Source organism: Pteronotus mesoamericanus, unplaced genomic scaffold, assembly GCF_021234165.1.
Source record: "Pteronotus mesoamericanus isolate MK-2021 breed Mesoamerican mustached bat unplaced genomic scaffold, CSHL_Meso_final scaffold_21, whole genome shotgun sequence".
Classification (NCBI taxonomy): domain Eukaryota; kingdom Metazoa; phylum Chordata; class Mammalia; order Chiroptera; family Mormoopidae; genus Pteronotus; species Pteronotus mesoamericanus.
The window spans coordinates 23,604,735-23,628,412 of NW_026555310.1; the positions used below are offsets into that span (position 1 = coordinate 23,604,735).

The following is a 23,678-nucleotide window of genomic DNA, read 5'->3' on the forward strand; positions in this document are numbered from 1 at the left end:
AAGGAAGGGGGAGCTGGGTAGGGGAGGTTTAGGTAAGATAACAGTACTGATCTAGTTCAAATTTTTGAAGAACTAGGAGCCCCTTTTATTATATCCTGTAACAGCCCCAGAGCTTTCTAAAGTGGGTTTAAAAAAAATTGTGTTTATTGCTGATGGGGAGGGGGAGAGGGGAGCGGGGGAGAGAGAGAGAGACAGACAGACAGACGTCGTTTTTGTTGTTCCACTTATTTATGCATTCATCATTGCTTCTTTTATGTGCCCTGACCAGGGTTCAAACCTGCAACCTTGGCATTATCAGGACGACGCTCTACCCAGCTAAGCTAGCTGGCCAGGGCTGGCTCTCCGAATGTTGACAAGAATTACAACTCCTTTATACTGCTTTTTCCAAACTCCCCAGGCTCCCAGGTGTCCCAGTGTGGGACATGTGTCTTTCTTGAAATACTTAAAAGAAAATCTGTGCTTCATAAAACCAAAGCAAAACACAAACAATCAAACATAAAGACAAAAGCCCCACAAAAAACACGAAACAAAACCCTAAGAAGAGCAACTTTCCCCAACACACTGACAACAAATCTGTAATAATAAGCGTATCATAACTAAAGGGAAAAAAATAATCTGTTGACTATTTACTTTGAGAAAACCATTGTGTGTCATCTTTAGCTAAAGGGGATATGTGAAAACATGCTTATATGGACACAGGGCTAAACACTATCCCCCCATGCAACCTCTTTTCATTCGCCTCCCCCCATACAGACTGTAGTATTTGCATTTCTTTTTGAGTGTTTCTGTTTGGAGAGGATGAATTTTTATACATCTGCAGTTTGAATTAAATCTAAATCCTCTTTAATATAGCATGAAAAAAAAAAAAAAAGGGAAGACTGACCACTGCCAACTGAGTTTCAGCCATTTTATATAGGAATCCAAAAGCGTCAAATTTCCTTGTACTCTGGGAACAATATACAGCATGAACAAAAGGTTATAGAGGGAAGAAAATGTAATTGATTCTGAAGAGCGTGAACATCTGCAAAGAATGAATTGTAAGAGAAAATGATCTCTGAGGGTCCTGCTTATGATGAAACAGTTTCTAGTTACTTGTGTGAGAGAAATAACCCTCGCCTCTCCACAAGCCCCTCAAAAGCTAAACCACGAAGCCAAGTGAGACCATGGATGCTTGAAGCTAGTTTCCACAACATGGGAACAAACAGAAACAGGTATGGAAGAGCACACCGAACTAAATTTACTCAGTGGTGCTGAAGCGACGGCCTTAGAAGACAAGTCAGAAAGACTGTATTCTGGTCCAAATTCTGCATTAAATGAAATGTGATTGTAGCCAAATCAATTTCTCTCTCTGGGCCTCAAAGTTCATCAGCTTGACATGGGAGGGTTGGACTAGATGACAGAAAAGGTCCTTTTATGATGTTCTTTCTCTTTAATAAGATTAACATACTCTGTTTCTTCTTTTAGAAGTTTCTTGGGCCTCAGGCTTTCCATTTTAGATGGAAAGAGTAAAAATTCTAACACAAGTTATTTAAGAACATCAACATTTATTTAACATGATAAAAAAAGAAATGAGATATGAACATTTGCATTTAAACAATAGTAAGTAGCCTTTAATACTTACATTACATGTGCTCATTGTATAATATATACACAATGAACATAATTACATTTGTACACAAACTAAGTACTGGATTTGAAAACCTGCTTATTGCTGTACACATCTATTCCAATGAAGTATAAGCCCAGTACTTCAAAATACCCACATTTTAAATTGTTTTTCAAGAAACAGTAAGCGATAACATTTGTGTTTAAGCTGACAAGAGTGTGGCAGTAACTGCTGACACTGCAATCTGACTGAGAAATAATTATAGCAGAAAGCGGGACATACTTCACTTAGCAATAATAAAATGGCACATTTTAAATATATAAAATTTTTACAAATCAAGTGTGAAACAAAGCATTGCAGTAGCCAAAATGGGAAGGAGAAGAAAAAAGAAAACAAGCTTCATTGGAAAGAACTAAAATGATGTACTGAAAAGAAAAAAGAAGTAACTCCACCTAGACCTCAGAAACACCGAAATCTGGAAATCAGCAACCAAGGGAGCGCTGGCTGTGGACTGCACAGTGAAAAGCGCCTTGACCTCTGTGCTCTGAAATCATAGCAGCGAGCTGGCGTCAGGACAACAACCTGGAGATTAGGGAGTGTACATATGGGCCATTAAAGCTGTTTTGGAATAAACATTTTCCAGAAGTGATAAAATGATGCTCTGTGGCCAAAAGCATCAGAACTATGAATTTCATAGATTTAAAATATACTGTACAATATCTTCTCACATTGCCGAAGGTCCGTGTCCTTAGGTTTGAGTGGTTTCAACAGAAGTCAGGATTGCTGAAAAATAAAGGGAGGGAAATTTACTTTGACACCTGCAAGTTACCAAATGACCATTTCCTAAAGTAACTAAGGGGGACATCCCATGACAATAGAGCTGACAAGCATGGCCGTGAAAATCCTAGAACATAATACAATTAAAGGACATTTTTTCTCCATTTCCATAAACTTAATCCACAAAGCAAAGAACCATAATGCAATTAAATAGCAATCCAGAATAAAAAATGTATCCAAATTTGTGACTGAATCCAAAACATCAATTAAATGAGCAAAGATGTGCATAACGTCACTAGAATATCTAATAATATACTGAGCTGTCTATATAGCAGTGTCATTTGTAAAACTTTCTCAGTTCTGCCAAAACTACTAGTTCAGAAAGATGACATATGTACAACATGAAGATATAAAATAACACACATTTGACTGTCACTAGTTGTTTGTGGTGGCTGCAGGCCACAGGACTGGAAAAAAACCCAGCAATAACTGTACCTCATCTAGTCTAGTACGTAATGCTAGTGGCTCTTGAAATAAAAGTAAAACAAAGCAAAATCCAATAATAACAACTTAAAGAACCTGGAAATGTACTCGAGTTTTAACTGTGAATGGTCTTTATTACCAGAATGGCCTGTGTACAATGAGCTGTAACTTATTTATTGAACCAAAAGATAAGAATGGTTTTTAGTGCACATTTCTCCACTAAGACAGAGGCCGCAGAACAACTCTTTACACAGGAGGAATGTGTACAAATGAGCATAATGCTTATTACTCCTATGTCTAATGTTATTCTGTCTCTAGTGAGAACTGTCACTTCTGATCATACTAAGTTAAAAGCTTAAATACATGAGTGACAGAGGCAAGGCACAGGTAAGACCACAACAAATAGATTGTTTGCAGCTCCAGAATGGACATCAATTCTGCAGAGATACCAATGGAAAGCAAACAAAGGCCTCTTCTGGACTCCAGCCAGGCAAAATCTCAAATAAAAGTTACAAATATGACAGGACAGGTAAACATGAATCCTTTTGGCTGAAAGGAAGGGCAGAGATTATAGCTGTCACCAAAAGGTGTGAGTAGAAGTGGATTCCAGAAAAGCAGCACTACAGAACAAACCCAGTCAATCTGGTATTTGTACTCATTTATTTTGAGAATCTAAAAATCGAGCAATGTGTTAGTAAGACGCTCATGTCTCCAGGTGTTTTTGCTGCTTATAATTGTGTAACAGAAATTGGTGATCACCTTAAGGTATGAAACATTACTATATCTGGTAGATACTGTGAGAAAAAAAAATGCAAAAAAATGCAAAAAAAAAAAAAAAAAAAGGCATAGGTGCTCATTCCATACCTTACAGCTTTTCTGAAAAGTAAAAAACAGTGTATATCTGCATGTACAAAATTGCAGGTAGCATTTAGCAATTGTTTATCAAGTTTAAAAGTAGGACTTTAGAAAATCATCCTCAGTTCTGAAACTGTGGTCCAAGAAACATTACTCAAAGAAAGGCTCTCTTCTCCTTCTCCCTTTCCCCACCCCATGGTTTTTTGAGTAACTACTTCCCTGTCTTAAACATTTAGAAATAATTTCTGTCTGATATACCTTGAAGATTTTAATATTCCATCTATTTTGCTACGCCATAAACATGACTTTGTCTTAAAAAATAATTAACAAACTCCCAATGCGGTAGATATGTCACGCTAACTTAAAAAACATTACTCAATCAACATGTAATGGCTTAAACAGACTTCTCAGATCTGACTATGGAAAGGAACATTAAATGGGAACACAGCTGCAAAACACTGTGAGGCTTGTTTTGGCATAGGATGTACCCTCCAGGTTTTGCTGTTTTTACAGATGAAATAAGAGACAGAGAAAATGCTGTCACGTAGCCAACCACTGGAAGGGCCGTTGTTGGAAATGTGAGTTACTTGCTCTGACAACTATGCCCAAGCATGGCCCAGAATTAATCCCAGTCCCCCCGCCCCCGCCCACCGCCCCAACTAAACCAACAAATTAATACAATTCCAGTCAGGAACTCTAAGGGTGAAGTGCAAAGGGAAACAACGTACTTTCTCTGAGGCTACACACACATGAAATGCGATCCTTCTGTGAGCTGTGGCTGAGCGGACGGAACCGGTGAGGCTGACGACTCAGGAGACGGGGACAGGCTTTTCACTAAAATACACCAAGAAAATGTGTGAAGATAAAAATCTTTAAGACATTTGGGGAAAGAAATCTGATGCTGTGAGCCCACACAATAAGAACATGTTTCGAGAGGGAATTAAGAGTTGCATTTGGGTTGTTCCTTTCTAAATCTAGGAACTGATTATTTAGTATAAAATGTCTCTGGAAGGCTGCTGAAATCTTCTTATTCCTTGCATACCTTAAACTTATGCAATATTATACGTCAATTTTATCTTACGTAAAACTGGAAAAAACTAATGAAAATTTTTTTTTTTGCTTTGAGGTCAGTTTTCAGGTGTCTGTGAATCACTTTTAAAAAACATGATGATACAAATTTGCATGTGATATGTATATGAAATACCAAAAAAATGCTCTACCTAATAACAATCCTCAATAATCGAATTTCATTGTACTTACCCTTCTGTAAAATGACTGGGGGTGGGAGGAAGAGGGAGGATTACTAGGAATGGCTTTTTTGCGCTGATAATATGCACTAGTGGTACAATACCTTAACCCTACCCCTTACCCAAAATCCTAAAGAATAAAAGAAATGTGAATAATGCAAAAAACATGAAAGAAGAAAATTTTAATTTTTCACATGCTATGGATCATAACCTTGAACTATCAAAGAAAATCCCAGATGTGGATTATAATCCATTACTGTAGTGGGTGCTAGAGTAAACGAGTCCATTCTACCAATTTAGGTATTAAGCTTCCAGTTTCCAAAGTGGCAGGTTTGTGAACACCCTGAGAATACAGTCTCAGAGAAACAGGTAAATTTTCCAAGTACTGAAGAATCATCTTCTTAGAAAAAAATTTTGGTATGTGTTAAGATTAAAAGCAAAAGCAAAACCAAAACTGAACACACGGACCCCACACCAGGACAGGCTCTGTGCGGATCTAGCCGTGAGGCAGGGGTCGCCCTTCCCTCCTTTTTTAGCGGCATCCCCTCTGAAGGTGCTTGTGAAAGGCAAAGGTGATTATTCTGTGGCCAAGGTAATTCAGTGGCTCTCTTGCTAAAACCTTCACATGGAAAATAAACTGAGAGGTGCAAAGGAAGCTCCAGAAAATTATGAAACATGTAATACCTACCTGCCATTGTTTGGTTTTCTTTAGAAGCCTCGGGAGTTGGGTCATAAGAAGTGACACTTTCTTCCTGCTCAGGAATATTGTCCTTTGCATTTTCTTCAGGATGGCCTTCTGATTTATGATTTGGGATCTGTGTCTCATCCTGAGGGCTAAATGAAGATAGACATTTTAAAATTTATTACAGAATGCAATTGATTTTTCTTCTAATTTATTATTATTAAATTTTAACCATATAGAAAAGATGCCACTCTCTATATTTAACAACTGCTAATATTTTGCTTGCAGTTAATCCTTTTTACTCTCTTTCTTATGGAAATTGCAAACGTTACTAGAGTGAATAGGAAATGTGTACACTGAGTTTCAGTAATTATCTACATTTTGCCAATCTCAATTCATCTAAACTCCCAAATTATTATTTTTTTCCTGAAAGACTTTATTTATTTATTTTTAGAGAGGAGAAGGGAGGGAGAAAGAGAGGGAGAGAAGCACCAACCAATATGTGAGAGAAACAGGGATAGGTTGCCTCTCACACGTCTCCAACTGGCGGCCTGGCCCGCAACCCAGGCATGTGCCCTGACTGGGAATCGAACTGGCAATTTGCAGACTGGCACTCAATCCATTGAGCCACTCCAGCCAGGGGTAAACTCCTAAATTATTTTTAAAGAAAATTCCAGACATATCATTCAACCTATAAGTACTTCAGTTTATATTTATAATACCTTAATATCACTGAATATCTAATGTGTGCTCAAATTTACCAGCTTTCCTCATAATATTGTTTTAGTTATGTTTGAATCAGGATCAAAACAAAGTCCATACAGTGTAATTTGCCTGAAAAATCTCTTAAACTCTACTTTAATCTAAAATACCCTACCCTAAAAACCCCTTTCAGTCTTTGCCATTTATTTGTGAAAGAACCAGGTTTATCTGTCCTTATTGTTGATCACATTCTGGATTTTGATAATTGTATCCCTCATTTAAACTTTTTTAAAAAGTTTGTTTAATTTTAGATTTTAGAGAGAGAGGGAGGGAGAAAGGGAGAGAAACACTGATGTGAAAGAGAAACAGCAATCAGCTGCCTTTTGTACATGTCCCGACTGGGGACTGAACCCGCAACCAGGCATTTGCTCTAACTGGGAACAGAACTGGTAGGTTTGTGGGACAGCACCCAGCAGAGCCACACTGGCCAGAGCTCTATCCCTCATATTTTTAAAATTAAAAATTTTTGTTCATTTACACTGGACAGCTATTGTTGTATTGGCTACTGTCATTTTAAAAAATTAATTATTTTATTTTTAGAGAGGGGGAGGGAGAAAGAGAGGGAAGGAAACATCAATGTGTGGTTGCATCTCATGCACCCCCTACCAGGGCCTGCAACCCAGGTATGTGTCCTGCACTGGGAATCAAACCGGTGACCTTTTGGTTCACAGGCCAGTGCTCAATCCACTGAGCCACACCAGCCAGGGCCCTCATATTTTTTAAAAACTGGTCTGATGTTGAAGCTTGATCAAAAGTTTTGGTAGAAGGGGGACAGGTTGTCTCTTTTCATGTTGCTAAAAATGATCAGTGAGTTCAGGGGTTATCAGCTTGATTTGTTCAGTATAGAATACCCTGTTAGATTATTTCATTTAATAGCGTAAGCAGCCCACGAGGATTATTCAAATCCATTATTTCCTTAGGGTTAGCAAAACAGTGATATTCTAAGTCTCTCATTCATTAGTGAGTAAAATTCTTCTAAAAAATAAAAAAATTTCCTCATAAACTCTTTGGTTGCAGTTTGTTTGGGAAAGGCAAAGTAAACCTACATACCAAGTTTTGGAACAGTAAGTCATCTTTACAGTGGACAAAAAATTATTTTTTTTGTTTCTAGATTATTATAAACTCATAGATTTTTTTTTTTGGTATTGAGTTCATTGGGGTGACATTGGTTAAAAAAAAAAAAAGCTCAGGTTTCAAGTGTGTATATAACTCAACAAAGTATCACCTGCACAGTGCATCATGTGCCCCTCACCCAAAGCAAAGTATCTTAGATTTCTGTCCCCACTGACCCCCCTTTGCCCTCTTCCAACTGCCCCACCTCCCCTTTCCCTCTGGCTATCATCATATATAAATAACACACTTAAGAAAAATTCAGCAGAGATTTAAAAAAATCAGCTATTGCCAAATATTTTTCAAATTCAATCCTGCTATTCACTGAAGACCTCAAGGCATTGCTAATAATACTAAATCCTAGCATTTCTCTTTTCCAGCACTGCTGACTTTTTAATGGAGGGTGCAACTGAGGATATGCACTTAAGAAAGCAGGTTAACAAACACAACTGAAAAACAAATAACAAATCACTCTAAGTGGAATGCTCATCAGACTTAGACTTCTTTTGATGAACATCTACTAATATGGAGGCAATGTTAAGGTGCTTACTTTGTTATAGTTTATGTGCCCTCGGGCATTTTAAAAAAAGTTATTTATCGACCACTTCCTAGGTGCTAAGCACAGTGTTAAATGATCTACATGTATTTTTCAATCCTTACAACACACTTGTGAGATGGATACTAATACTATCCCCATTTTTACAACCAAGGAAAACTGCACCTGGAGCAGGTAGCTTGCTGGGGACTGGAGTCCAAGACTTTCTGACTGTGAAGTTCACCATTTTTAAGCTGGTATACACAAATTTGTGAATAATTTCTTTGTTTGTTTTCCCTAATTATTACCTGTATGAAACATCCTCGGGCATTTTTTCTTTGTTTCTTTCTTTATCCATCTTTTCCTCAGAATTTACTCCATTTGGCTCAGGTTTGAAAGGTGTTTCGTAAAAAACACTTTCAGTTTTTTTAAACTATAGAATAAGAAGAAAGATTTTCTTTTTCAAAGCATTTCGACCATCTCTAACATTTTAGTATATCTAAAATAATTCCCAAGTAAAAGTTTATTATACAAACCATACCCTGTCAAATATTTACTAAAATGTAGATTTACATTCAACTATCTTTTAAATATTAACATTAAAACATTTTTTTATAAGAGTTTATTTGCACCAAACTGACATGCCACAGAGGAAGATCTCAAATGCTTCTTTTAAATTCTTAAAAAAAAAAAAAATTATTTACTTTTAGAGAGAAGGGACGGGAGGGATAAAGGGAGACAGAGAAACATCAATGTGAGAGAGATACATCAATCAGTTGCCTCTCACATACCCCCAGCTGGTGACCTGGCCTACAACCCAGGCAGGTGCCCTGACTGGGAAATCAAACCAGCGACCTTTGGATTCACAGGCCAGCGCTCAATCCATTGAGCCACACCAGCCAGGGCTCCTTATACATTCCTAAACACTAGGATAAAAAGTTATTTGCCCAAAGGGACAAAGCAGATTACTATTAGTTAGTTGTTTTGGGGTATAAGATTCCAATATTAATTGGGCTAGAGTAATTTAATCCAGCCTTAATTAATCATGTTTTAAGTTTTCAATTAATCGATCAAATTATACAAAACTAATCAATTCACTTAGATCTTTGGCTTCTGTGACAGAATAAAACATGACTTTAAACCTTATCACCACTTGATCTGATCTTCAAAAATCTATCCCTTTGGGATATCTGTCCAAAGCAATCGCCATACCTCTTTGCTGAAATCTGTATTTTGAGGTTCAGCTTCTTCTAGTTGAACAATTTCTGCTGCAGGAGTTTCATGGTTTGTCTTTACATCATTTTCTCTAATGACAGTGTCCTGTTCCTTAATGTTATCATCCTTCCTTCGCGTCTGTCCAAAAGACATACAGCATTCTGAGATTCACGCTAGACAGCCTTCTAGGGAGCACATGTTAATTCTGAAAAGAAGCTGGATCCTCACTCACAAGGTTTCCTTATGAAAATCAAGAGGAGCTAAGTATATTCAATACACACCAATATGCTTATATATTATTTATATATTAATAGATGGCATATTAACATATAGCAGTACTCCACACTTTTTTTAATCCCCATCTTTTATTTTTAAAATCATCTATTTTGCAATTTGTAGAATGCACAGTTATTCAACTATTAATCAGCTGAATCTCCATTAGCAATGCCTGCTTTTGATCAGAGATGAAAACGGACCTTCTGTGAACACAGGGAAGCACTTTCAGCTGACCCATATCTACTAATAGGGAAAGACCAGACTGAAGATACTGAAAAGGTTTGCCAGTTGATTCTGTATTTCTAAATTGGGGTAATAAACAAACAAGTAAGAAATGGAATAGTGTCAACTTACTAAAGTTGAAATGTAGTGAATAGAAATTTTATTTAGAAGCTCTCTCCTGCTACAAATTGAGGTCACATTAAATTAGGACAGAATAATACACATTTTATTGGGAGGGGAATTGGGGACTATCTTGGTAAACTGCATGGCATTTTACATTTGCTGAAAGCACTTTTACCTTCTCAGAATCTCTGAGAAGGAGAGAGGGCAGGCTGAACCTGATTTACAGGGAAGATGAGGTCCACAGCTGGGGCAAGGGCAGCCAACAGGTATTTAACCCTGGTTTTCTGAACACAGGGCAATTTCCTTTACACTGAGCTGCCTTAGCTTATTATTACAAAAGTTAAATAACATAAAATAACTACCCACATCGCAGACATGTGAATATCCATAAAACATGTAACTGATTCTAAGATTCAAATGATGCTAGATTTTCACACAAGAATGATTAAAAGCAAATGATATACCTGGGTAACCCTGAAAGGATTGTCCCTTACATTGGAAGGACTTGGTAAGGGTGACTGGTCTAAAGCACCAATAACATTTAATACTTTTTTCTTTTCCCTTAGGCATGCTTGTTGATGCCTCCTTATTCTCTCCATTTGTTCTTCCACAGTCATCCTAGGTCGAGTACTTTCAGCCAAACAGAGCTGTTCCACTGCACTTCTTGGTCTTTCCTTTGTATTAAAAATAAACACATGAAATACATAAATACAGAGTGACTTTTGAAAAGTATGTCGAAATAAAATACGTTCTCAAATGCATGTCTTTTGTCTTCGAAATCCAAAGTGGGACTCTGAATGTCATTTAGATAACACCAGGAAGGTAAATCATTTTATCCTTGACTGATAATTGGTGATGCACAGTCTATGGTGGAAAGAAAGAGAAAGGGAGGGAGGGAGATGGGAGAGAAATGAATGAGGATGTTCTCCCTCCCTCTCCTTTAAATACAGAAGGTTATGGCAGCTCTGGAATGATTCTACCCCATGGTCCTGAAATAGAAAATTGTATAAAACTCAAACTAGGAGAAAAATAGGGGGTTTATTTTGATGAAAGTGTAATGTTTTCAAGTCACATATTTACCGTGAAAGACTAGTAGAGAAAACATTCTTAGTTTATGATCAATAATAAATCTATGGATATTATCTTTTTTCTATAAATCAGATGGTTATAACCAAAAACATTTTTATGGTTTTATGGTTTATTAAAGGGCTTAAAAATAGTCCTGTTAAACAACCAATTCTTACTTTTCACTTTCTCACTGAAGATGGAAAACAATTTTGGTATAAAATCCAAAATAAAGACTTTAGTAATTAGTTATAAGCAAATTTTAGCTTATTTTATGTAACAGACTTTTTAAAGAGTAAACATATTCTAGAAGCTATGGAATTCACAGATTTTTTTCATGTCCTCTGGTCTGAACTGGTGGAAACTGAAGACGACTCCGGAGGAGTTAGCAGGAGCCTCTGAGAAAACCCAGGGCTGAGGAAGTATTCCTGTGACCTGTGCTCGGTGTTGGGCTAAGGGCTAAGATTCTTTTCTCTTCACTCCAATATGAAAAATGTCTGCAGGGTAGGAGCTATGAGTCTGGAACTACCCCACACTGCACAGAAGAAATGTCTTAAAGCGCTCAAGTAGAACTAAAAGGAAAAGGAAACATGAAAAGTCTTCATGCGCAGAAATAATGATTCTCATTTATTTGTAAAACATTTGCTTTTGCAGAAAAAAAAAAAGTAAATTCTAATACTGATTGGCAAATTGGCTACATTAGCACCCCTTCCATTTTATTTTTAGTAACCCAAAACATGTATTTTTCTTGGTTTCTCTGTTCATACAAAAATGTTACCACACTGCCACTTTATTCAGTTATTGTAAAATCTACTTTTTTAAAATTTACTTAATTTTAAACAATTTTATTTTGAGAGAGGGAATGGGAGGGAGAAAGAGAGGAAGGGAAACATTGATGTGCAAAAGAAATATCAATCTGGGGATCTGGCCCACAAGCCAGGCATGTGCCCTGACTGGGAACTGAACTGGTGACATTTCGATTTGCAGCATGATGCCCAATCCACTGAGCCACACCAGTCAGGACTACTTTCTTCTTTTTAAATGCTGGATATTATCGATTTTTATATATTTCCTCCAATATTATAACTGGAAATAAGTCTCTCACTGGGGAAGCTAAGTTAGCAGTTTAAAAATTATTACTGGGATGGAGCAATTGTAATTTACTTGTGAGCTACTGTTTTGTATCTTTCATAAACACCCTTAAAAATAAATGATTTATATTTATCCCTTGTATATTATGAAACTTATTTTGTTATATTAAAGGTTTTCTTCTGGTATTGTGTATAAAGGTCTTCTTTGGACCAACAATGATATAACTGTAGTTTTCTATACTTTCCCTCCCAGGATTTCATTATGTAGACGTCTTTTCTTCTAGCATTTTAGAATTATATTAAAAAAAAGACAGTTAAAGAATAATAGAAATCCATTAATATCTTTCTGCTAGATCTGAACATGCATTTTTTAGTCCTTTTTGTTTACTTTAGCATTACAATTTCCAAAGAACAGACCCTCTAATCTGCAAAAAAAAGCCTAACTCCATGAACACTCAATAGTATTATAGAACCATGACCACTAATGTTAATACTGAAACATAGCTATTCATTATTTTTATCCTACAATAATTAGTTTTACAGGTCTTTATAATTTTGTACTAATTATAGTTCTTATATATAGATTTGTCAGATTTTTTGGCATATACTTTGTAGTTGTATATTAGTATCTTTCAAGGATAACCATAAACTTATTCATTTGTAGTACCTTTCAGTTTTATAGCTTAAAATGACCTCATAACAAGTAAGTAGAGGCTTTATAAAAATGAAAAGTGAAAGTTCTTTTGCAGCTCAAATTTCTAAGACTACTTGGTCAAAGGGAGGGAAGTACCCTGAGACTTTTCCCAAGAAGAACAGGACTGGACTACCTAGAGCCAGTTTGAATTAAATGGATCTCAGGTGAAAGTATAAAATACAGGACTTATTTTCCATTCCCAATTCACATTTCTCAGGGTAACCAGAGGATTGGAAAACTCCAAATCTACCACAGTTGAAAGGCCCTGCAAACTCAGGTTAGCTTGGAAATTCATTAACTTGGATGACCACAGGACATGTCTATCACTCTCCTCAAAGAAACTGCTGTTAGTGTCAAGAGATGTAATACAGGACAGTTATCTGAGAACAGGTTCCACAGTCTGTGGACTAAGCCTATGTCAAAGGTGAGCAAAGGTAACCTAGGATAGGTATTGAATAGGTCTGTCCTCTGAGGTGCCCATTCCCTGTTCATATATTTTTAAAAGATTAGTTTTCCTTACAGCACATAAAAAGTTTTTTTGATATAACCCTAAAAATGGAAACATCTATAAGAAAGCAACAAAAAGGCATCAGAATTCTTCTATAAATTAATTTCTAGCTAAATACCGTTCTTGAATCCATCATCTTCTTAGTTTTCCTTAAGGTTACATATGAGGCTATTGTTGAAGACTCGGGTGTTGGTGATTTTGTTCTTGGAGGGACCACTCCAACAGGAAAGTGGGAACCTAAAAATTAAAATAGTAGTCATCTCTCACGCAGTGCTGCTGTCTTTGACATGCTGAGTTTCTTAGGCTTTTAAAATCACAAGGCAAATTTACTGTTTGACAAGGGCCATGGAAGATGTAGCAGCCTTCTGTTAGTTATTCTACCTAGTAAGCTAGCCAATCATATTACCAGACATTTTTAAAATCAGGGTTAGAAATAACAGTTCTATAGGTTAAGAGATATTAAAAATTTAGCATACTTAATGGATCATACATCCTCACAACAACCCTGTAAAAAAAGGTTAATGAAGGGCTGCGTATGGGTTAATTTTCTTCCTCAAGTCTATACAGCTCATCTTCTGTGTTAGCCCTGGTTGCTGCTCTGCTTCTGCACAAAGCATTCACATTTTTCGGGGTTGAAAGCACCTTAATCTAATCCTCTCACAAGACAGATGACAAAAAATGGCCCAAGTTTAAGTGATTTACCTAAATGTCCTAATTTTCAGTTGGTCTCTTTCAATTACACTGTACTCACTGCCTCAGTAAAGAACTCACTAACAACGTTAACAATAGTTAATTATAGGTAAGCACTGTCACTTTCTCTTTTATAAGAAGAAAATAAGAACGAAAAAAAACTCGTATCAACTAGAAAAAAGAAGTTAAAAAAAACAAGTTAGGAAAAAAAGAGGGGGTTACCCTTAACCCCCTTGTAAGGACAAGTAATAGGTCAATCATTAAGGGCTGCTTCGTTCAGTTTTAGTATTATTTATGAACTCTGAGTGTATTCATATTATAAAGTGGTATATCTGAGAAGTGAAGAGCTGTCTGATACACAATACATGCAATTTTGCAATTCACACAAAGAAAAGCCCTCTAATGCGCCAGTCAGTGGTCCATTTTTAAAAGTCATGTGCTACAAATATACCACAATTGATCTGTGTACTTTGGACAATTAATTTAGATGAGAACTTGTAAGTAAAACAGCCAAAATTTTAGAAGAGGTAAAACTTTGAGGAAGATTTCAAATTGTAATAGAGAACATGTTTCAGACATATATTTTTTTATGAGTAAATATACACACATTGGTGGAACAAATGATCATCTACTTCTTTACTTTCAGTCATCACCCAGTGTGAGAAATATCATCATAACCTTCAGTAGTCTTTCCTCATGTTCCTAAATCCCTCTTCTTCCCTCTTTTCGCATGGACTGAGTTACATGTGTATCTTCCCCCTGCTTTTCTTTATAGTACTATAATATTTGAATTTCTAAAAATATACTATATTAGTTTTACATATTGTTAACATAAATATATACTGAATTCTATATTATGTCTGTTTCTGTAACTTGATGGTTTCACTCAACATTATGTTCTATTTTTTAGTAAACTCAAGTTTTAGATGTTTTTGTAAATACTGTATAGCTGTGTTTCTAATTTTATCCAGTTTGACAATCTCCGTTCAGGCGATGCATTTAGTTCAAATAGACTTGTTATAATTACTGATATATTTAGATTTACTTCTGACAACTTATTTTTTGCTTTGCATTTTTCCCCACTTCTCTATTTCTTTCTCTTTCTGTTTTTTGGATTACTGTTCAGTTTGCCTCCCAAACTAGTTTGGGAGATAACACAGTATATTTAATTTGTTTAAGTCTAAAGTTAGTCAGGATCATTACAATTCCCTGGAAAAATCTATGTTAATACCAATGAGCCTCTTCCTGTTTCATATGTTACTGTTGTCAAATATTTTAGTTCTTATGATTCGTAGATCTTCCTTATCTGACCACTTTCCTTCTACCTGAAGTATTGTAGAATTCTCTTAACTGATGGTCAGCAAGTGGCAAACTCTCCCGGGTTTTGTCTTTATTGCCTCTCAAGTTTTATCAAAGCAAAATGTATACAGAAGTGCACAGGTCTTAAGTGTACAATGGGTGAGATCTGACAAATGTATGCCCGTGTAATCATCTCACACAAGATGAAGGCTACCCCTACCACCCCACAAAATTTCCCTCCAGTCAATCTCACCCTTCTGCCAAAGGCAACTACTTCTCTATCACCAATGGATTGGCTTTGCCTAGTCTCAAATGTCACATCAAGGGAATCATACACCATCTCTCCCTTGTGCTGGGCTTCTTTCATTCAACATAGCAGGGTTTCCCCCCATGTTTATACATGTTGTTGAGTTTCAGACATGTTGTACATCTATCAGAAGTTTTCTTTAAATTGCTGAGGAGTATTCCATTATATGAAGATTAGTTTACCTGTATTGTTGTTGACTGACATGTGGGTTGCTTCCAGTTTTTAATATTATGAATTATTCATAATTATAATCATAATTATGAATTATTCATAATTAATTATGAATGTAAAAATCCTTGTAGAAGTCTTTTTGAGAAATTATGTGTTCAGTTTATTTAGGTAAAGATATAAGAATAGAATTATTCACTATATTAGTTCCATGTTTAACTTGGTAAGAAGCTTCCAAATTGTTGTTCTACCCTGTACCATCACTGGGAATGCGTGAGTTCCAATTATTCCACACCCTCACACTTTGCCATCTTTTAAATTTAGTCACTCCAGAGTCTAAAATGTGTAAATTGTGATTTCAATTTGCATTAACACAGAATTCTTTTATGATTAATCAGTTGTAAACTTTTTAGATATGTAGTGTTTTGCCTACTTTTGATTGGCTTGTCTGTGTTTATTATTGATTCACATGAGTTTAAAAAAATATTCTGGATACAAAATTTCTGTTAGGTATATGTGTTGCTAATACTTTCATTCTGCTGGGCAGAAGTTTTAAATTTTGATGAAATCCAATTAGTTTTCAATTAGAGTAAGTTATAATTATTCTTCTAAGTGTTTCTGAATTCTCATAACATAACCACATAGTATTATTTACTACAAGACAATATTAAGAACATATTTAAATTTCTGGAATTGCCTCAAAAATGTCTTTACAGACTTTCCCTTCAAACCATAATGCATTCAAGGTTCAAACATGGCATTATAACTGGTCTTTCTAAATTTTTAATCCTGAATAGTCACCCTTCTTCACCCTTTTTCTTTACAACATTGAAAAACGACCAGCACTTACAAAAAAAATTAAGAGTATACACAGTAAGAGTACTATGTCATGGAATTTATTCATTTTATATAAATTGTTTGAAAATTTGTTTCAGCCCTTTATCTTTTACGTACAACTTTTAAATAGAAAAAGGTCTTTAAAAAGTTTGTCATGAACTTATTTCTCAGTGAAACCCAACCCTAACTGACATGAAGCTTTTTAGTCTTTATTCCACTTAGAATAAATCTTCCAGAAACAGCGATGTGTTTAATAGGGGCACTGCCTCATGTCCAGCTGGGAGGACATGTAATACACGGTTTGTGTGTCATTTTTACTTTTCTAATACGTGAAAACTTCTGAATTTAAAAACTTACCACATTCCAAAGTTTTCAGATAATGGATTGTGGACTTGCACATGTACTGGGTCAACATGAAAGCTGAGTTTATTGCTAAATGTTTGAAAAACACAGGAGATAAAATGTATCCTGAATGCTGACCTTTAACCGAAGTTTCCATTTCTGAAACAGGTTCTGATTTTTCTTCCCCATTTGATTCATCTACTTCTGCCACTGTTGTTAACTCTGGCTCACTCTTGTAGAGTCTATAATCTGGACCCTTGAAAGGAAGATAGGTCATTATAAAAAAAAACTGCTAAAAGTTTCTTTTAAAATGTCTCCCTTAAAGACTCATATCAAACTCTAAAAGTTAACACCTCAGTTAGCTGTTTTTGGTACAACACAACTGAGTAGTATGTGTTACAACTAAGGTAGATAAAAAACAGATTTGAAATATTTTTTAACAGGTAAATGTTTTGGTTTTAAAATTAAGAATATTCTTCTTAGGGATAAGGTCATTAGAACACTTTTAGTATAAAAGAGGTCTGAAAATAATATCATAGTAACTCGATTAGCCCTATTGCTTTTTCCCTTAGTTTCTTCTTGCTTAATAAAGTTTACATTTACTTATTTAACCCCAAACCTTTATTCCCAGCTTCCCTGGGTAATGTCTCTCCTTGGCAATGTCCACCCTCTAACAGCTTTCCTAGACAGGACTGAGCACATCCCAACCCTTTTATCATTCCCAATAATCTTCTTTCTTGCTTCTTTCTGATTTAAAGATTTCATTTGTCTCTGATATCCCCAAATGGTATATTTAAATTATGGCTCCTTAAACAAATGCAAAATAACCGCTTTAGAAAAACATTTATGAAAAATGCAAAATTATGAAAGATTATTAAAATTGTGAAAATATTAAAGAGTGACAATGATACAACCAAAACAGGAAAAACAAACAAAAAAGAGAACATTATAAACAAACAGAATTACTGGTTAAAAGTGGTGTTATAATAGAAACAAGTCTGAATGTAAAATAAATTCACTTTAAAAAATGACGGCATGTATAATTGATTATCCTGTGGCTATTGCAGCCACTTACACAGTGAGATCCATTTCTTGTATATCCTTGAACCTGATGACTCTTCTTTTCTTCAGGCAGATGGACTGGGCCCCTGCTATAACAGAGCAAGGAGCTGCTATCACTGGGCAGAGGGGGGATTATGGGAGGCTGCTCTGTAAAGTCATAGGACCGAGGAAGTGGAGGACGAGGTGGGACTACTTCCTCTTCCTAAAGATTGTAGAATAGTCACCTTATTTAGATAAGCATATTGAATTAAGTATATCTAAATTCTTTGCAATGGTAAGTTAACTTAAATTAGCTTTAAGATAATTAAAGGGACACTGCCAAGCAAAAAGTCTCATATTGCAAAGTAAAACCCAAAATATTTATGATAGTCAATATCGTTTTAAATATATGCTTAAATCTTTTTTTGGTAACACACAGGTTAGCTTTACTCTGAGGCTCAACCTCTATACAGGTATGACACTACTGTATTTCATTTTAAAAATAGAAGGAAAAAGTTAATTTGAAAATCATACTGTTTACTTTTTGGACAATTTTTAAGGGGGGAAAAAACCACTTCTTTTTGATTGGCTTTTATACAAATTCAAGACCACAGATGCTTTCAATTAGGTTGACAGTATCTCTTTGCAGTTGCAATTTTAAGGTATGCATGAAACACAGCCAACTTATCTATCAATCATCCTACACATTTTACCAAGTATAACAATATAAATATTCAAATTACTTATATTAGAAAAAGTATGACAATGTTAAAGTTCTAACATATAATATTAGTGATTAAAATTTTTACATTAAGGGAAGAAAAATCACATTTGTTAGAAGTACCAAATTACTGAACCAGTGAAATTTCAAGATCAAAACAGTAACTTAATATATTTAGAAAACACTTTCATGAGTAGAGAAGACAATTCTAATTCATGTTTTAAATATTTAAAGTAATTTATAGTTAGACAAACAATCCAAACTTACCTCATTTTTGTACTTAACTGTTGAGAAAGGCCTTGATACTGCCATACCTATTAAAAAAATTATAAAGCACAACTTACACTAAACATGTCTTTTTAAATTACAGAAAAAAGAAAAACTTCATTTCACTTATTTTACAGAGTCTAGAGAAACACTGATGTGCAAGAGAGAAAGGTTGATTGGTTGCTTCTTCCACACCCCCAACTGGGAAGCTAGCCCACATGCCAGGCATGTGTCTTGACCAGGAATTGAACCGGTGACCTTTTGGTTCACAGGACGATGTCCAACCCACTGAGCCATGCCAGTCAGGGCTCATTTCACTTAATTTAAATTAAGCCTTCAGAATTTGAAATGAATTACATTAAAAAAATACAAATTAAAACAACCAATTTAAACAAGAGTATAGGGAAACAGGTTTTCTCAAACATTTATTGGTGTAAGTACATTTTGATATAATCTTTTAGGAGAGCAGTTTGGCCATGCCTATCAAAATGGAAAATATGTGCTCATTTCCCACTTGGAATTCTTAAGTACAGCATATGTATTTATTTATAGATACAATAACTCGTACAATCAAAAACAATGTTTGTGTTTTTATAATTACAACACACACAAAACCATGATTTGTTTTTGAGTGGGTGAGGTTGCTTTTTACTTTAGAAAGTTGTGTACCAACTACAAAAAAGAGTGCCTATTTTCAGATGTTGAAAATCTATTGAATAAATAAAAGTAACCCAATTCCCTGTGTCATCCCATTTAGATAAACAGTGGTCAATTACCACAGCATACAATACAGAAAAGCTAACCTACCTGTTTCTGTAGCACCTCTTTGCTGTTTGTGCTTACTCAGTCCTTCCATGACGTCCTGGATTCTCCAAAGTTCTTTCTGAATCTGTGCACGCTGAATTCCTGCTGATTCAGTCTGTCAGGAAAAAAACAGACCATAAACAAGAAAAAACTTATTTTTATTTTATTGATAAGAAAACTAAACACCTAGAACTTGATCCCAGATCTGCCTATTTATGAAACTGGATTCTGTAATCCAAATGATGCTATATCTTCCCCTGGCCTAATAATGTATCAGTCAAGATAATAGGCTACATAGAGTTTGTTAAAAAAAAAAAAGATATTTAATAAAGAATGAATTAGATTAAATTTTATATAAAAAGATCAAATATCTATTATTTGATAAATTCATATAATTCAACACCTCAGTACCAAGTGACATATAGTCAGCTAAGAGCACAGAACACTGCAGGGCCCACACCATGTACCTGATAGAATAAAGAAGTTTAAACAATGAAAGGTGGGGAATCTTGTGAGATAATAAGAACCCTAACACTGAAAGCTTTCAATTCCAGGTCTTAGGTAGCTAATATTGGACAAACTGCTATGGGCATACATGAATCCAACAAGGTGGGTAGTATTAATATCAGTTAAAACAATGTAAAAAACATGACACTTTTGTACCTGAACTTCTCCAAGGCGATCTAGCTGCTCCTGCATCTGGTTCCTGGTAACCGTTACATCATATTCTAACTTATCATATTCTCTCCATGCTCGTTCCAGTTCCTGAAATCAAAGAGCTTTCATTATTCTAACGGAGAAAATGTGCTTTTATGTTGTTATTACTGCAATTGTCCAGTATTATAGTTTATATTGGACAAAAAAAGGAAAAAAAAGTTATAACTCACTTTCTTTTATTGTTTAAAGCACTTTCTTATATGACTTGATTAAAATTTCTCCATGAATAAAAATACTAAATAGGCAGTATTTCAGCATGTTAGGTTTTCAATAACACCAGAAGTCTGATATGACTTGACTTAAAGTAATTTACAGTAATGTAATAAACCTAACTCAGCTAACTAAACAAGCCAGTGGATCCAGATTCAATAAAGACCCACCTATACTTATCTCCTCGGGAAAAACCATTACCCTCATACTCAATCTTTAACTACTTGTTATCTACTGGATATAGAACGATTCTACAAGCGCTCAAATTATACCGTCATTTCACTCTGTTTTAGGGGTGCCATTCTGTGGGGGTGTCTGTACTCTTCCATGGGTTGTAGTTAACTCTTCAGATATTTCAGAGAATGATGTGAGGTCCACAAATGGATAAACCAAGAGCAGGGACAGTATCTGATTACTATTTTATCACCCGTTATCTACTGTGGTGTTGGCACATGTATTATAACCAACAAATATTTACTGAATGCTGCTATAAAATTAATTAGTAACTTTTGCCTAAGAGCCTCTCCCATGACCAGGGATTTCTTGCCTTGAACTGCTCTGAATGAGACTTCCCTGGGAAATGTCAGTTTAATAACAGCAATAGTCTGGGCATAGGAAAGAGGGTACTGAGTATGAAAGAAAGGTTACTTAAAATAATTTGTTAAAAAACAACAACAACAACAAACAGCAATATCTCAAGTTCCTAGAGTATCTCTTTTAAAGAGTTATTTTGCATATTCTGCAACTGGCTTAAAGTCACTTTTAAAAATGTAGGTAATGAAAAATTATCATAGGTACATAATTTAAAAAAATTAGAAGTCTTAATTTGGGCCATTCGAATTAAGTGCTTTGTGAATTTAAGATTCTCCTTGAGCAGGTTTTACAATGAATTCTTTTTTTTTAAAAAAGCAGACATAAACCACTGGATAGTTTTTTTTTTTTATCATTTTTGTATTATATAGCTAGCTTAAGGAGCCTACTAAACAGATTTCACAATGAATTAAATTTAAAAAAGCAAAGTGATAAAGAACTACAGATCTTTATCTTATCTATATTGCATAAATATTAGCCTTATTATTACTTGGTTTCAGCCAACGTTTTATATGAATAAACAAGGATATGATCTCTGTTAATAAAAATAGCTTCTAGCCATCTTCTGATTTGTACACATCACAAAAAATGCAAATTTAAATAGTGGGCCTTTGAAGTCTTCAGGGAGGGAAAAGTGAGGATAATAGATCTAATGGCAGCCCAGTGATTACGGCAGGCGGTACTGCCCAACTAACAACCTCTCTTATAGAAAGGCCAGGGTTCGCGCGGAGGGTCGGGTGGCAGGGGGGCGGGCGGGGAGCAAAGGTACTGTAGAGGCATCTAAATATAGGAACATTTTACAATGGTGGCAATCCTTGTCTTTCTTACAGAAACAGATGAGAAATAGAGATTGAGAACTAGAGATTATTTTACCAATATTTTAGGGGTGAAGAAACATAATACTTTCAATTTTCCTAACCTGAAAAGTCCCGCCACAGACATGGCATTGTTTGGCCTGAGTCTCATAATCCTGCTGGGCCTCCCTGCTGCCTTTACCTCCTGCCTCCTCCCACAAGATTACGGGTGGGCAGAACGCAAGCCAGCGGGATGGCCAGGAAAGGGGTGGCATTGGCATAAAACCAGTTTCCTTCTAACACCTGGCTGAGTATTTCATTAAAGAATTTAATGGACTCTACAAGTACAATGTTAAAATCTTTATATATGGTCTACAGTTTCTTCTCAAGAAGACAATATATAGGCACACCAAGGCAATAATAGGGTCAATGACTTTCAAATACACAATTATGTTAAAGTCATATGCACAAGGCAGGAAACAGTGCTTGCAATAAAAATGTGGCGTTTTATGTCACACAGTTCAGAGAATGAACTCTTGTAATCTGGATCCATGCGGATGAAACTCAAAATTAAAAGAAGCCAGAGTACATACTCTATGACCACACTTTATTAAGATACAAAACAGGCAAAGCTAATATATGGTTTAAAAGTCAGGTGGTGGTGTTCTTGGGAAGAGGCAGAGAAGGGGAGCGTCTGACACACTGATAAAATTCAATGTCTCAATATGGATGTGAGCCATATTGTACCCTTAGTAGTATACTTTCCTGAGAATATGTCATCCTAGAGAGGTTAAAAAAATATGTGTGCATGTGTAGGATTGTTTACAGATATGGCAGAAGACTTAAAAAAAAAAAACAACAAACCAACAAACTTAGCCTATATTTAGGGCATGGAACAAGTACATTTTAATAGTGGTTACTTCCTTATGTGTGTACTAAGACAAGGCTTAGCCACCACAGGGGGAAGGTCTGCAACATTTAGATGTAATGAAACCCCAGACTGGGGAAAAAAACAACAACAAACAAACAAAAAGAAATGAAAGAAAGGAAAAAAAAAGAGTTTAAAATCTAACTACAGAGCTGTAACAGATACATACTGTGATCTTTATTAAACAAATTAGGAGTAATAATTCATTTCCAAGCTTTTAATGTAATAAGAACTTTCTTGTTCTTGTTCAGAAACAATGACAATTTATAATAAAATCCACCCGGGGCAAACAGTTACATAATATGCATAAAGAAGTAAATTATTATGACCACATTATGTTTAGAACAGAGACTGGTTTACTTTGGGTTTGCCTTTTAATTAGTGTTTCTGAGTTTTAATCTAAGGAATGTTAATTAATTGGCAGATTTTCAGTTTCAAAATGGATAGAGGGCAATAATATACATGTAGTATGAGTATTAGCTTCCTAAGGTAATCTTCAAGTAACTCTTTTCAATTTTAAATATTACAGATTAATGTCCACTACTAAACCTTGGAAAATTAAAGCATTGCAGTATTTAAACTTACCATTATAATTTGAAAATCTGGCAAAAAATTGTTTATATTTTATAATTTAAATCACTACCATTCAACCATAACAATCTGTCAAATGGGTATTAGGAACAACTGATTTTTGAGATCATTCAAAATAAA

At 35.3% G+C, this 23,678-nt stretch overlaps 1 protein-coding gene across 10 annotated transcripts in view; it reads right to left on the reverse strand.

The window, feature by feature from the left end:
- Window positions 1-1,612: 1,612 nt before the first annotated feature.
- Window positions 1,613-23,678, reverse strand: part of PLEKHA5 (pleckstrin homology domain containing A5) — a 200,610-nt gene continuing 178,544 nt past the window's right edge. For 6 of the 10 annotated variants that reach the window (XM_054591381.1, XM_054591379.1, XM_054591389.1 and 3 more), the window contains 12 exons: window positions 20,391-20,492; window positions 19,731-19,842; window positions 18,924-18,970; window positions 17,970-18,158; window positions 17,033-17,150; window positions 13,370-13,488; window positions 10,358-10,567; window positions 9,270-9,410; window positions 8,366-8,490; window positions 5,657-5,802; window positions 4,450-4,555; window positions 1,613-2,389 (listed from right to left, as the gene is read on the reverse strand). In XM_054591381.1, coding sequence (XP_054447356.1) covers window positions 4,461-4,555; window positions 5,657-5,802; window positions 8,366-8,490; window positions 9,270-9,410; window positions 10,358-10,567; window positions 13,370-13,488; window positions 17,033-17,150; window positions 17,970-18,158; window positions 18,924-18,970; window positions 19,731-19,842; window positions 20,391-20,492 — 1,404 coding nt within the window. In that variant the 3' untranslated portion in view covers window positions 1,613-2,389; window positions 4,450-4,460. Of the gene's footprint in view, window positions 2,390-4,449; window positions 4,556-5,656; window positions 5,803-8,365; window positions 8,491-9,269; window positions 9,411-10,357; window positions 10,568-13,369; window positions 13,489-17,032; window positions 17,151-17,969; window positions 18,159-18,923; window positions 18,971-19,730; window positions 19,843-20,390; window positions 20,493-23,678 lie in introns of those variants that run through there. The other 4 variants (XM_054591385.1, XM_054591384.1, XM_054591382.1 and 1 more) reach the window with 3 other exon arrangements.